Source organism: Chiloscyllium plagiosum, chromosome 10 (genome assembly GCF_004010195.1).
Source record: "Chiloscyllium plagiosum isolate BGI_BamShark_2017 chromosome 10, ASM401019v2, whole genome shotgun sequence".
Lineage (NCBI taxonomy): Eukaryota > Metazoa > Chordata > Chondrichthyes > Orectolobiformes > Hemiscylliidae > Chiloscyllium > Chiloscyllium plagiosum.
The window spans coordinates 653,841-669,716 of NC_057719.1; the positions used below are offsets into that span (position 1 = coordinate 653,841).

At 48.1% G+C, this 15,876-nt stretch overlaps 1 protein-coding gene across 1 annotated transcript in view; it reads right to left on the reverse strand.

The window, feature by feature from the left end:
• The window catches only part of LOC122553912 (nesprin-2-like), a 73,008-nt gene that overhangs the window by 18,256 nt on the left and 38,876 nt on the right, over positions 1 to 15,876 (reverse strand). Inside the window, exons 10-13 of the mRNA XM_043698419.1 lie at positions 15,341 to 15,519; positions 8,948 to 9,098; positions 6,036 to 6,218; positions 2,688 to 2,825 (exon numbers count right to left, since the gene is read on the reverse strand). Of these exons, the coding sequence (XP_043554354.1) occupies positions 2,688 to 2,825; positions 6,036 to 6,218; positions 8,948 to 9,098; positions 15,341 to 15,519 (651 nt within the window). The remainder of the gene's footprint in view (positions 1 to 2,687; positions 2,826 to 6,035; positions 6,219 to 8,947; positions 9,099 to 15,340; positions 15,520 to 15,876) is intronic.

Genomic DNA, 15,876 nt, shown 5'->3' on the forward strand with positions numbered 1-15,876 from the left:
GTTCTGTATCCAAATGGCTAGTTCTCCCTGTATTCCATGAGATCTAACCTTGCTAATCAGTCTCCCATGGGGAACCTTGTCGAACGCCTTACTGAAGTCCATATAGATCACATCTACTGCTCTGCCCTCATCAATCCTCTTTGTTACTTCCTCAAAAAACTCAGTCAAGTTTGTGAGACATGATTTCCCACGCACAAAGCCATGTTGACTATCCCTCATCAGTCCTTGCCTTTCCAAACACATGTACATCCTGTCCCTCAGGATTCCCTCCAACAACCTGCCCACCACTGAGGTCAGGCTCACTGGTCTATAGTTCCCTGGCTTGTCCTTACCACCTTTCTTAAACAGTGGCACCACGTTAAGTTCCTCCAAAGAGACTGCTCATCAACACTGGCTCTTGGGGAATCAAAGTCAAATTCTTGAACTTGTTGGGACACTGGCTGTGTGACAGTAGATGGAGAGGATGGGACTGAGTCGTCCACTCACACAGATGGGCGCACTGTAGTTGCATAGCGTTACATTACAAAGAGATATAGCAAGATTAAGTGAATTGGCAAAACTTTGGACTTTAAACAAAAAGAAACTGCTTTCTTTCTGAATCGTGGGTAACTGGAAACATTGCAAACTTTGTTGGAGGGGGGGGGGTCAGATACACAGATCAGCCAAGTACCAGAAATAACAATCAAACAGCTGAGTGAAAGACTGACCTTCACATCAGGAGGACTGGAATATAAGGAGGATGCTGCATCTGGATAGCACCCTAATTAGACTACACCCAGAGTCACTGGGAACAGCTCCAGGCATTGCACCTTCAGAAGGTGAGAATGGCCTTCGATACAGCACAGTGTAGTTTTACCAAAACAACACCTGGACTCCCAAGGGATTAGATTATCGAGCAATTCCAAAGGTTAAGAGGCAACTGGTCCAAGTTTTAAAGATCTTAAAGAGATTGAGATAGATCAAAGAGAGAATAGCTACTCCTGGTCAAAAAGCTAGGACAAGCGTCTAAAAGATTAGCAATAACTTTTCAGGAGTGAATTTAGGAAATATTTCATGGTGTGAGGTCACAGATCAACCAGATCTCAGTGAAGGGCAGAACAGGCTCGAGGGGCAGAATGGCCTCCTCTGGAAGTCCAGTGATGGATGAAACAGGGTCAAATGAACTAAAAAGGTCAACGGTTTTGGGTGAGAAACGATAAACAGCTCATCTTATACCCACAGAAATACGGCATTCAAACAGGCCATTCAGCCCAACCCGGACACGGCTGTCTTTATGTTCTAGGCTGAAAGATGTGTTGCTGGAAAAGCGCAGCAGGTCAGGCAGCATCCAAGGAGCAGGAGAATCGACGTTTCGGGCATAAGACCTTCTTCAGGAATCGGGCTTATGCCCGAAACGTCGATTCTCCTGTTCCTTGGATGCTGCCTGACCTGCTGCGCTTTTCCAGCAACACATTTTCAGCTCTGATCTCCAGCATCTGCAGACCTCACTTTCTCCTCTGTCTTTATGTTCTACCCGAGCTTATTCCCTTATACTCCCTTTGCCCTTAAATACTGGCCTCATTTGCTCTGAAAGTTACTGGCAGTCCCTGGGTTCTGAATGGGTTCCCTGATTGAGTATGTACATAAGATAGGCAAGTCGGAATATAATACAGTACAATATAAAATATTCCTAAGTATGAGCAAATGTACACGTCAGATGTATAACATTAATATTAATGCACCTCTGTTTGGGGGCGGGGGGGGGGTTTCATTCGTAAGAAGGAGCGTTTATAAGACAGACATTACTAAATCAGGGACAGCATGTATTTGATTTGTGTCATCCCCTCTCTGAGAGTCTGACCACCCTCTGGGGTAGGAAGGTTCTCCTGAATTCCTGATTACAGAATTTCTTGCTGGTGATATATTTCAACAGTCTCTGGTCCTGCTCTTCACCACATTCCTCCTTATTCACTATCGAAAGCTTTCAGAATTTTTAAAGACCTCTATTGAGCCACCCTTTAGCCTTCTTCAAGAGTTAAGGAAACCAGCCTGTCGGTCCTTTCCCGAAACAGAAACACATACATTCGGAGACCATCCTGCAAAATCATGTCTGCACCTTCTCCAAAGCCTTTAGAGACTTTTCCTCATTTGATAGGCAGAACTGTACTTGAAATCTATTTTAACCAAGGCCAGTGTAACTTCCTTTGTGTGTTCATTAAGATTTGAAAATTGTGTTTATTTTGCACTCCATTTCACTCTCAAACATTAAATCACATTAAAATCCCGTGGCATTATCATCAAAGGCACACAGCAAGCTCACACACAGAGACCGCCCACAAGATCAATGATCCATTTTGAAGGGAGATTTATTGATTGGGCCAGGACATTGTGGGAAACTCCCCTACCACTGCAGCCTTCACACCCACCCAACAGGGAAGATGGGGCATTGGGATTTAGCAAATCAACTGAAAGACGAGACCTCTGACAGTGTGGTAGTCCCACAGCACTGCAGTGGGAATGTCAGTCTGGATGGTGGGTTCAAGCCTCTGGAGGGAGATCAGAACATTCTGAAGCAGGTAAGGGAGTGAACTCCAGCCAACACCCTCGCTAGAAATCTCCTCCTGCAGGAAGGGAGACTGCAGCGTGTGGACTGGAGGACAGTGGGCTGCACAGAGTGGGAACACTTCCCCGAACCGAGCTGTACTCACGTTCAATTGCCGTACTTTGTCATCGATATCACTCTCCGAGAAATGTTCCACATTGGTCAGCTGTAGGTCCATCTCAGTCAGCCACACCAGGATACATTCCCGACAACTTTCAAACTCTTCCCTCTGACTGATGAAGTGCTGTCAAAACACAGGGGAGCGGGGGGGGGGGGGGGAGGAGGTGAGAAGAGAACAATTATTTCAGGATTCTCAGGTCCCTGGACATTGGCTTGAACATTTTTGATGGGGACTGAAGTCCCACCACCTCCTCCTACACTCCCTCCCCTCACCCACCACCATCACACCCCTCCCAAAAAGGATGAAAGCAGGATATAGGCGTATTCCCATGGTCTGCAAGCCCCAGGGTGGCACAGTGCTGCTGCAGGTCTAGGAAAACTAACTGCAGGGGGGGCAGCAGGCAACACAGAGAGAACCACTACACAGTGCAGAAAGAGGTCATTCAGCCGATCAGATCCATACTGATCCTCCAAAGAGCATCCCACCCAGACCCACCCCCCCTACTCTATAACCCTGCATTTCCCATGGCTAATTCACCGAGCCTGCATATCCCTGAACACTATGGGCAATTTCCCATGGCCAATCCACCTTAAACTGCATACCTTTGGACTGTGAGGCAGCAGTGCCAACCACTGAGCGACCATGCTGCCCCAGTCAGAGGGCCAGCAGCTGCAAGGCTGGCTGAGGTCAGAGATCAAGGGTCATCTTCATAGCACTGACCTTGGCTGTCGGCAGATCTTCAGCAGGACTGCAGGCCTGCAGCAGCACTGTGCCATCATTGGGTCCTGCAGGCCATGGCCCATACTAGTGCCCTTACACTACCCAGCCTGGCCCTTGTGAGCTGGGCAATATTAACCCATTGTGACGTGTGGCATCGGAGTGATTCCCAGTGTGCACTGTACTACTCCTCAGGAGGCTACCATTTCCTCTTGGGATGTCTTCTGGACATGTCTGGAGTTTCACAGAATGAGGTGACCTTATTGGAACATAGTGAATTTTTAGGGGACTTGAAAGGAAAGATGTGGAAGAGTCTAGGACCAGAGGGTATCATCTCAGATGGAGAGGAGGAGGAATTTCTACTCTCTGAGGGGAGTGAATCTGTGGAATTCTTTCCCACAGAGAGCTGTTGAGGCTGGGGCATTCAGGATATTCAAGGCTGAGCGAGGTGGATTTTCAATCAGGAAGGGAATCAAGGGTTAGGGGGAAACGGCAGGAGACTGGAGTTGAGGATTATCAGCCATGATCTCATTGAATGGCACAGCAGACTAGATGGGCCGAATGGCTTATTATGGTGCTGTCAAGAAGCTGCACCCATCTGTGTCCCCATTTGGCCAATCTCATCATCAAATACCAGAACCTAAAAATGGGAGGGAAGTGTTGGGATACTCCCCCAACAGAACAATTAAATCCCCCTAATCACCTTCCGTCAACAGAAATAAACTGTGGGAAGGGGACTGTTCCAATTGTGATGGTGGATTCTGTGTTGAAATCCCAAGTGAAGAATCAGACAATGAGAATAGGGCTCTGAGTGCAACAATTTAAAATCAAATTACTGAACGACTTCAGTAACAGCAAAATCCTGCAGAAATCGGAAACAAATACAGAGAATGCTGGAGAAACTCAACAGGTCTGGCAGCATCTGTGGAGAGGGAAACAGACTAAACGTTTCAACTTTGGTATGATTCTTCTTCAGAACGGAAAGGTGTCGGAAAGTAGGTTCTTTACTTTACCCGACAGAGGTAGAGGAGGAGCAAGAGGTAGTTAATAGTGCAGAAAGAACACACATAAGACCATAAGACATAGGAGTGGCAGTAAGGCCATTCTGCCCATCGAATCCACTCTGCCATTCAATCATGGCTGATGTGCATTTCAACGTCACCTACCCACACTCTCCCCGTATCCCTTAACACAGAGATGGGAACAGCATGTAAATGAAGATGTGAAAGGGAGAATATTGGTCCTTTCATGGAATCACCCAACCACCTCACTTCAAACAGCAGAGAAATGTCGGCATCCCACTGCACCAAAAAAAATCAGGTTTTCATTTGACTGTGGTTTTAAATGCAGCAAGTTCGTACGTGTTCGCTCCGGCTCAGCTGACAGCCTTTCCAGTCAGGGTCCAGGATCATGAACTGGTGGGTCGAGGGGTTTGGAGGTGAACAAAAACAGGAAAATGCTGCAGAAAATGAACCTATGAACCTCACACCCATGTTACTCTTATATTTCATGGAAGGAATTTGTTTTATGACCTGATTATCCATCCCTTTGGAGTCTAACATGCAGGAAACTCATCACCCTAATGGTAGGACAGGTTCAAAAGGCTGAATGGCCTCTTCCTGGGCTGACTTTAGAAGATTTGAGGTGGGATCTTATAGGGACCTATAAAATTCCAGCAGGAAGTTACTGCAGACAGAACTGTTGGTCTTGCCTGCAACACCCACATCCCAGGAATGAGTAAAGGAAGGGAACAATCGAGGGGACAGGGTCTCTGCACCCTTATCTGATCTCAACAACCTCCTCTGTCAATGGGAGGAATCTAGGTGTCAGCCTACACTGAGCAGCAGTGAGTAGACTAAAGAGACAGTGCCATACTGAGGGTGAGCTGAACTCTCACGGATCTTGGGTATCGGTTTTCAGATGAGCTCTCAACCAGGAGTTGTGCTTTCCTTCACCCAGCAGATTTCAAACCAGAGCTGAGTGGTTCTTCCTGAGGAGTTGCTCAACATTTATCCCACAACGAACATCTGGAATAGACAACCTGGCCTTTTATTTCACGGTTGATTCCCTGTTCGGACAGGGACATGAAAAGGAAAGATTTAGAGGGAAAGGGACAGAACGCAGGCAAACAGGACTCGTTAGTTTGGGAAACTTGGTTGGCATAGACGAGCTGGGCCGAAGGGTCTGTTTCTGTGTTGTATGGCTCTGTGCCTCTGACAAAGTAAATGCAGGAAGGAGGTTCTGAATGGGCGGGCTTTTTCGGACTGAGATGAGGAGAAACGTCTTCACCCAGAGAATGGTGGGCTCATGGAATTGGTTGAGGCTGAAACATTGGATGTTTTCAAGAGAAATTAGATATATTTCTATGGGATGAGAGGGTATAGGGAGAAGTGGGAACAGGGGACAGAGTTGGGTGATTGGACATGATATCATTGAACAGTGGAGCTGGCTCAAAGGGCTGAATTGCCTTCTAATGCTCCTGCATTTGTATGTTTCCACGGAAGGTTTGACTCCAATGTGAATGGTGCCAAGGGACTCCCCGCCTCCGTCCCACCCTCTCCCAGCTTTCCCCCCTCCCCCCTCCCTGCCCCCTGCCTGGGCCCTTGCTGCTATTACCTTGAGCCTGCGTAAGATGGCAGCGATGCGTTTCTGGAGGCTGTCCCAGCGTTGGTTCCCCTCGTGAACCATCTGTTTGAGGTGGCTGGAGGAGTCTGTGCGGTTCTCTCTTGCTAACCGCCTGTACTGCTTGTTAATCAGCTCCAACTGGGTCAGACTCTCGTGAATCTGTCTCTGGAAGGTCTGTCGCATCAGAACAAATCATGGAATCACACAGACAGAACTGAAGCAGGCCATTTGGCCCACTGTGCCTGTACTGGCACTTTAAAACAACTGATCCATCCCACTCTCATCTCCAAGACCCTGCTAATTCTTCACTTTAATGATATATCCAATAACCTTTCCATATTCGTGAGTGAGTCTGCTTTCTCTATCCTTTCAGGTGGTGTATTACAGATCACAATCATTCATCACAGCAATATTAATTTCAGCTTCACCTTTTACCAGTGATCTTCAGTCTGTGCTTTTGAGTTTTGTGTCACTGTAAATGGCTTCTCCTTAGCTATCCCATCAAGCCTTGTACTATGGTGAATGTCTCCATTAACTCTCCTCCAAAACCCTCATTGCTATAAGGACAGCAATCCCAGATTCTCCAGTCTCCCTGTGACAACGTTCAGAGCTGGTACCATGAGTAAATCTGCCCAGCAACACCTCCAACAGCAGAGGACCAGCTCACAAGAACCTGTCAGCACCTCTCTCTCTCTTTCACACACAGATTGAGGTGAATGATTATGCCTGGACAAAGGTAGATGAACAAGGCTGGGAATGTGGAGTAATCAGACCAGCTATCATCATACCTTTCCAATTCACTAGCAGGATGTGGGGATCACTGGCATTTATTAAGACATAGGAGCTGAAGTAAGGCCATTCGGCCCATCAAGTCCACTCCGCCATTCAATCATGGCTGATGAGCATTTCAACTCCACTTACCCGCATTCTCCCCGTAGCCCTTAATTCCTTGTGACATCAAGAATTTATCAATTTCTGCCTTGAAGACATTTAGCGTCCCAGCCTCCACTGCACTCTGTGGCAATGAATTCCACAGGCCCACCACTCTCTGGCTGAAGAAATGTCTCCGCATTTCTGTTCTGAATTTACCCCCTCTAATTCTAAGGCTGTGTCCACGGGTCCTAGTCTCCTCGCCTAACGGAATATTGCTGATCCCCAGATTACTTTGAGAAAGGACGTTCAATGGGGGTGTTCAAAGGGGCACTAGATGATTATGTGGATAGTGCTGTTGAGCAGGAATGTGGGGGAAAGGCAGGAGATTGGCACTGGGTAATGGTGCCAGTCTGGGCAGTACATCTTGTAGATGGTACACACTGCTGCCTCTGAGCGTCGGTGGGGTAGGGAGTGGGTGTTTGTAGATGTGGGGCCAATCAAGCGGCTGCTTTGTCCTGGATGGTGTCAAGCTTCTTGAGTGTTGTTGGAGCTTGCCCCATCCAGGGCAAGTGGGGAGGATTCCATCACACTCCTGACTTGTGCCTTGTAGACGGTGGACAGGCTTTGGGGAGTCTGGAGGGGAGGTACTGACTGCAGGATTCCTACCCTCTGACTTGCTCTTGCAGCCACAATATATGGCTAATGCAGTTGAGTTTCTGGTCAATGGTGACTCCTAGGATATTAATAGCAGTGGTATCACTGATTTTGTTACACATTCCCGCACTTAGCCGATAGCCTTGGATGTCATGACATTTCAAATGTTCATCCAAATACTTGTTAAAGATTGTGAAGTTTCCTGCCTCAACTCCCATCCCAGGCAGAGCACTGCAGACCCCTACCACCCTCTGGGTGAGAAAGGGCTTCCTCAAATCCTGTCCAACCCTCCTGCCTTTCACCTTAAAATGATACTCCCCTTTGACTTTAAGGGAACAGCTGATTCTATCCACCCTGTCTGTACTCCTCTCAGTCTTACATACCTCCATCAGGCTGCCCCCTCAAACACCTTCTCCACTCTAACGAAAACAATCTGAGTTTATCCAGCCTCCCTTCATCGCTGAACTGCTCCATCCCAGGCACTTTCCTGGTGAATCCCCTCTGCCCCCTCCTCCAGTGTAATCCCATCCTTCCTATAGTGTGGGGACCAGAACTGCCCACAGTGCTTCAGCTGTGGCCTCACCGAAGCCCAGTACAGCTCCAGCACCACCTCCCTGCTCTTCTCACCAATGCCATGGACAGATAAAAGCAAGTATGCCATATGCCTTTGTACCCACCCTGTTAACATGTCCAACCACCTTCAGGGATCTGTGCACACACTCCCCAAGATACTTCTGTTCCTCTGAGCTTCCTCATGTCCAGCCAGTCATTAAATCCTGTTACTTCTTCCACCACTTACCAGGCACTATGGAATGGTAGAATGTGTTCAAATGGTCGATTCCAGCTCCTAACTGATCTGTTCACATGAAGGCCGTTCAGCCTATTTGCTGGGATGGTCTTGTTGGAAAAGCTATTCCTGATGATACACTCCTTTCTCCCATAGCAGATTGTTACAAGGGCTCTCTGTCTCTACTTCCTGATGGACACTGAGTAATTACTGAGCACTCACCATGAGCACCCACTAGCCCTGATGGACAATGCCATCCCCATCGTTACCCAGGGTAACGCTCTGGGTACTCGGTGTGATTGGTTACTGCTCCAAGTGGGGTCCAACTGTGAACCCTGACCCTCAGGCAGTTCCCAGCAGGCCTCACATCCTGGGCCTATTGATTCCTGGGAGTGTGTACCCCACAGGGGGCAGTATATTCACCACTGGGACCAAATCATAGTTAGAAAGATGGGATAAACATGAGCAAGGGACAGAATCGCTTCCGATTGAAAACACGATAGACAATAAAGACAGAGATTCTCCCAAACTCCTGCGGCTGCTCGTGATGATTCAGAGTTCTCTGTCCTGAGCTCCACAGGTGATTTACCTCAAACTTCTTCAGCTCCTCTTTGGCGAGGGAGTATGGCACCTGTGAGGAGTTGGGATGGGCCGCAGTCCGCTCAGCACCTTTCAGCCAGTCATCAAAACGAGAATAGTCTTCCAGAAACTTCTGCCAAAGTCTCCAGGTTTCCTCGATCCTGTAATGGAAAAAGCATTGCCAATTACCACAGAGTGAGGACCCCCACCGGCTCGGTTACCGCACATTGAGGACCGTCACCGGCTCGGTTACCGCAAAGTGAGGATCATCACCGACTCAGTTACTGTACAGTGTAGACCATCACCGGCTTGGTTCCGTACAGTGAGGATCATCACCGACTCGGTTACCGCACAGTGAGGATCGTCACCGGCTCGGTTACCGCACAGTGAGGATCGTCACCGGCTCGGTTACCGCACAGTGAGGACAATCACCGGCTCGGTTAGCGTACAGTGAGGACCGTCACCGGTTCGGTTACCGTACAGTGAGGACCCTCACCGGCTCACTTACGGCACAGTGAGGACCATCACCAGCACGGTTACCGTACAGTGTGGACCATTAACGGCTCGGTTACCGCACAGTGAGAACCATCATCGGCTCAGTTACCGCAAAGTGAGGACCGTCTCCGGCTCAGTTACCGCACAGTGAGGAACATCACCGGCTCAGTTACTGTACAGTGAGGACCATCACCGGCTCAGTTACCGTACAGTGAGGACCATCACCGGCTCGGTTACCGCACAGTGAGGACCATCACCGGCTCAGTTACCGTACAGTGAGGACCATCACCGACTCGGTTACCGTACAGTGAGGACCATCACCAGCTCAGTTACCACACAGTGAGGACCATCACCAGCTCAGTTACCATACAGTGTGGACCATCACCGGCTCGGTTACCGTACAGTGAGGATCATCACCGGCTCGGTTACCATACAGTGTGGACCATCACCGGCTCGGTTACCGTACAGTGTGGACCATCACCGGCTCGGTTACCGTACAGTGAGGATCACCGGCTCGGTTACCACACAGTGAGGACCGTCACCGGCTCAGTTACCACACAGTGAGGACCGTCACCGGCTCAGTTACCGCACAGTGAGGACCGTCACCGGCTCAGTTACCACACAGTGAGGACCGTCACCGGCTCGGTTACCACACAGTGAGGACCGCCACCGGCTCAGTTACCGCACAGTGAGAGCCATCACTGGCTCGGTTACCGCACAGTGAGGATAATCACCGGCTCGGTTACCGTACAGTGAGGACCATCACCGGCTCGGTTACCGTACAGTGAGGACAGTCGCCTCCCCCCACCAGGACTTAGTGAGTGCCTCCCCCAGTCCTGCTGTAGATTTACCCTCAAGTAGCTGTTCCCAGTCTATTCTGGCCAGACCCTGCCTTACTTAGATAAAATATAACCTTACAATCCAAAACCTTTCTCCTTTTCCATAATAAACTTGAAACTACGATGTTGTGATTGCTTTCATGAAAGTATTCCCCCACTGTCATCTCGATTCCTGCCCTGGTCACCCCCAGAATGAGGTCCAGCACTGTACTGTCCATGTCAAACCATCTACATGTTGATATGAAAAGCTCTATTTCTTGCCAGGGCGGCACAGTGGTTAGCACCGCTGCCTCCCAGCGCCAGGGTCCCAGGTTCGATGCCAGCCTCGGGCGACTGCCTGTGCGGAGTTTGCACATTCTCCCCATGTCTGCGTGGGTTTCCTCTCTCAGTCCAAAGATGTGCAGGTCGGGTGAATTGGTCTTGCTAAATTGCTCATGGTGTTAGGTGCATTAGTCAGGGGTAAGCGGGTTTTGAGAAGATTGGTCGCTCAGGTTGAGGTTTCTCGCTGAGCTGGAAGGTTCATTTCCAGACTAACGTTATTTACAAAATACCGTGCAAGGACTGTAACAAACACGACATTGGACAAACAGGCAGAAAACTAGCCATCAGGATACATGAACACCAACTAGCCACAAAAAGACATGACCCTGTCTCACTAGTATCCTCACATATGGATGAGGAAGGACACCACTTCGACTGGGACAACACATCCATCCTAGGACAAGCCAAACAGAGACACGCACGAGGATTCCTAGAAGCATGGAATTCCAACCGGAACTCTATCAACAAACACATCGAGTTAGACCCCATCTACCACCCCCTGAGAAAAAGAACAGGAAGTGACATCACCACAGGAAATAACATCACCAACCCAAAGAAACCCAAACATATAAATAGAAAGCAGGAATTTTCAGCATTGCTTCACCTGAAGCCCACTGAAGATATTACTTAGTAAGGTAATGAAACGTCTGGAAATGAACCTTCCGGCTCAGCGAGCAAACCTACATCCAATCGGGGTAAATAATGGGTAGGGGAATGGGTCTGGGTGAGTTTCTGTTTGGAGGATCGATGTGGACTTGTTGGGCCAAAGGGCCTGTTCCCACATTTATCTAAAATCTTTATCTTTACTAATCTAAAATCTGCCACTATAAACCCACTATACTGTGATTATCCCAATTAATGTTGGGAAAGTTGAAATCCCTTAAAGTAGTTACCCTATTCTGTTTACACATATCTCAGTGAATTGCCTGTATACCTGCTCCGCAATTTCTCCCTGGTTGTTTGGAGCCCTAACAGTGTCACTGCCCCTTTTTTATTCCTAAGCTCTACCCACAAAGCTTCATTTGATGACTGTTCAAAAGGTATCATCCCTCCTTACTGTATTAACTAACTACTTCATGAATAATGCACCACCTCCTCATTTACACCCTCTCCAATAAAGGTTAACACACCAGATGCCTTCTTAACAACCCTATCAACCTGTGATCCCTCCTTACTGTATCAACTAACTACTTCATGAATAATGCACCACCTCCTCATTTACACCCTCTCCAATACTCAATCCATCTACCAATAAAGGTTAACACACCAGACGCCTTCTTAACAACCCTATCAACCTGTGTGGCAACTTTCAAGGATCTGTGCACTTGGACACAGAGATCTCTCTGCTCATCCACACTACCAAAAATCTTAGTTGAGAATGTGGTGCTGGAAAAGCACAGGTCGAGGAGCAGGAGAATCCACATTTCAGGCATAATCTCTTCATCAGGAATTTGGGCTTATGCCCGAAACGTCCACTCTCCTGCTCCTCGGATGCTACCTGACCCGCTGTGCTTTTCCAGCACCACACTCTCGACTCTGATCTCCAGCATCTGTCTTTTTATCAGCTAGCCAATTTCTGATCCAACCTGCTAAATCACCCTCAATCCCATGCCTCCGTATTTTGTGCAATAGCCTACCATGGGGAACCTTATCAAATGCCTTACAAATCCAAATGCACCACATCAACCACTTTATCCTCATCCACCTGTTTGGTCACCTTCTCAAAGAACTCAATTGGGTTTGTGAGGCATGACCTACCCTTCACAAAACCATGTTTATTATCCCTAATCAACTTATTCCTCTCTAGATGATTATAACTCCTATCTCTTATAATCCTTACCAATACTTTACCCACAACTGAAGTAATGCTCACTGGTCTATAATTACCTGGGTTGTCTCTACTCCCCTTCTTGAACAAGGGAACCACATTTGTATCCTCCAGTCCTCAGGCACTATTCCTGGAGGCTATGACGACATGAAGATCAAAACCAATCTCCTTCCTGGCTTCCCAGAAAATTAGAGGATGAATCCCATCCGGCCCAGGGGACTTATCTAGTTTCACACTTTCCAGAATTGCTAATACCTCCTTCTTGTGAACCTCAATCCCATCTGCTCTAGTAGCCTGTACCTCAGTATTCTCTTCAACAACATTATCTTTTTCCAGTGTGAATACTGACAAAAAAAATATTCATTTACCGCCTCTCCTATCTCCTCGGACTCCACACACAACTTCCCACTACTCTCCTTGGCTGGCCCTCATCTTTCTCTTCGAGGAGAAAGTGAGGGCTGGGTCTTTCCTGACTAACTTGTAACTCTCAAGCGCCCCAACTGAGCCTTCACGCCTCACCTTTATATAAGCCTTCATCTTGCTCCTGACAAGAGATTCAACCTCCTCAGTAAACCACGGCTCCCTCGCTCGACCACTTCCTCCCTGCCTGACAGGTACATACTTATCAAGGACACGCAGTAGCTGGTCCTTAACAAGCTCCACATTTCAATTGATCCTATACCCAGAACATTCAATTGCCAGTCTTACCCCTTCCTCAACCACATCACTGGGGTGGCAACAACATCACAATTCCACGTGACATTCCATAGCCTTCACTCACTTGGCTTACCTCTAACATTCCTAGCATTAAAATGGAGGCCATCCACTCTCACCTGACTCCCCTGAAACCCAATATGGCTGAACACCTCCTGTCTTGGTTCCTTAACTAAAGTAGCTATGTCCCTATTGTTGTGGGAACATAGGAATAGGAGCAGGCCTTTCAGCCCGTCGAGCCTGTTCCACCATTCAGTGACGTCATGGCTGATCTGTGGCCTAACTCCTTAAACCTGCCTTTGACCCATATCCCTTAATACCTTAACTTAACAAAATTTTATCAATCTCAGATTTAAAATTATAGACCAGTGGGCCTGATATCAGTGATGAGTAATTTGTTGGAGGGGATTCTGAGGGACAGGATGTACATGTATTTGGAAAGGCAAGGACTGATAGTCAACATGGGCTTTGTGTGTGGAAAATTGTGTGTATTTTGAAGTGACGAAGACGATTGATGAAGCCAGAATGGTAGATGTTGTCCAAATGGATGTCAGCAAGGCCTTCGACAAGGCTGGCTGGTTAGCAAGGTTAGATCACATGGAATCTAGTGGATGTTAGCCAGTTGGATACAAAATTGGTTTGAAGACAGAAGACAGAGGGTGGTGGTGGAGGGTTGTTTTTCAGGCTGGAGGCCTGTGACCAGTGGAGTGCCACAAGGATCGGTGCTGGGTCCTCTACTTTTCGTCATTTACATAAATGATTTGGATGCGAGCAGAAGAGGTACAGTTAGTAAGTTTGCAGATGACACCAAAATTGGAGGTGTAGTGGACAGCAAAGAACCATTATCTCAGCGTACAACAAAATCTTGATTAGATGGACCAATGGGCCGCAGAGTGGCGGATGCAGTTTAATTTAGATAGATTTGAGGTATTGCATTTTGGTAAGGCACACCAGAGAAGGACACGTACAATCTTGATCAGATGGGCCAATGGGCTGAGAAGTGGCAGATGGAGTTTAATTTAGATAGATTTGAGGTATTGCATTTTGGTAAGGCACACCAGAGAAGGACACGTACAATTAATGGGGGGGCTCTGGGAGTTTTGCTGAGCAAAGATGCCTAGGGATGCAAGTGCATAGTTCCTTGAAAGTGGAGTCACAGGGAGACAGGGTGGTGAAGGAAGGGTTTGGTATGCTTGCCTTTATTGGGGAGAAAATTGAGTATTGGAGTTGGGAGGTCATGTTGTGGCATTACAGGACATTGGTTAGATCACATTTGGAATACAGCTTGCAATTCTGGTCTCCCTCCTCGCGAAAAGATGTTGTGAAACTTGAGAGGTTTCATAAAAGATTTACAAGCATGTTGCCAGAGTTGGAGGGTTTAAGCTATAGGGAGAGGCTGAACAGGCTGGGGCTGTTTTCCCTGGACCATCGGAGGCTGAGGGGTGATCTTTTTGAGGTTAATAAAATCATGAGGGGCATGGATAGAGTAAATAGACAAGGTCCATATCCCAAAGATAGGGGAGTCCAAACTAGAGGACATAGTTTTAGGGTGGGAGGGGAAAGATTTAAAAGGTGGTGCATGTATGGAATGAGCTGCCAGAGGAAGTGATGGATATGGGTATAATTACGATATTTAAAAGGCATCTGGATGGAGATGCTTAGAGGGATATGGGCCAATGCTGGCAAATAGGTCTTGATTAACTTCGGATATCTGGTCGGCGTGGACGGGTTGGACCGGAGGGTCTGATCCCATGTTGTACATCTCTGTGACTATGATTCTAATAAGCTCTGTGACCCCTCCCCCAGCCAAACTAGTTTAAACTCCTCCCAATTCCCTAACGCAGGCTCCCACCAGGACATTGATCCCTATTCAGGTTCAGGTGGAGACTATCCTGCTTCCACTTCTTCCAGAAACGGTGCCCGGAATCCAGGAATCGAAACCCCTCCCTCATCCGTGCTGCTCTCCTTCTCCTGTACTCACTGGCCCATGGCTGGAATGTAGAGGATCTAATGAGAAGGTAATATAATTAAAGGGGTCGAAGCTGATTAAAAGAGTTGACACAGCCTCTCCCTGTGAATCCTATTTCCTCTGGTGAGGGCGAGTTCAGAACCGGGACCGGGGCCAGGTGGGGGTATTACTCACTGACATTTACTGCCCCCCCACCAGCCGCCGGTTTCTGCCCATTGATGGTTGGTTGTAACGTACTTCATTCGGCGTTCCACTGACATGGCACAGATGTTGCGCCACCTGCGATCCAGGCTGCGTGTGGTCTGTTGGATGGAGTCACATTCTGACTCAGTGTCAGTGTCCAGCAGCAGGCTGTCACACAGGTTCAGGACTGACGTCACACCCACACTGTGCTGCTCAATGTCCCTCTGCAGCTCCTGGAACAAGACAGCACAGGTCACACAATGCTCTCTAACACACTAACGTGGGCTAATATCAAACAAAAACAGATGCTTTGGGCTCTATCCCCACCGATCGTTTAATCCCTCTCCCCGCCCTATCTTCCGCATATAAACCAACATTTTCTGAGCGACATCAGTTCTGAGGAAGGGTCACCAGACTCTGATTTCTCTTCACCTGGTGGTTGGCCTGCTGAGCTTTTCCAGCAATTCCTGTTTTTGTTTCTGGTCCACTACACAGCAACACACACAGACACACACAACCACACACAGAGACACACACCCACTCCCCCACAGACTCACACGCACCCACACCTCCCCCCCCCCCCCCCACCA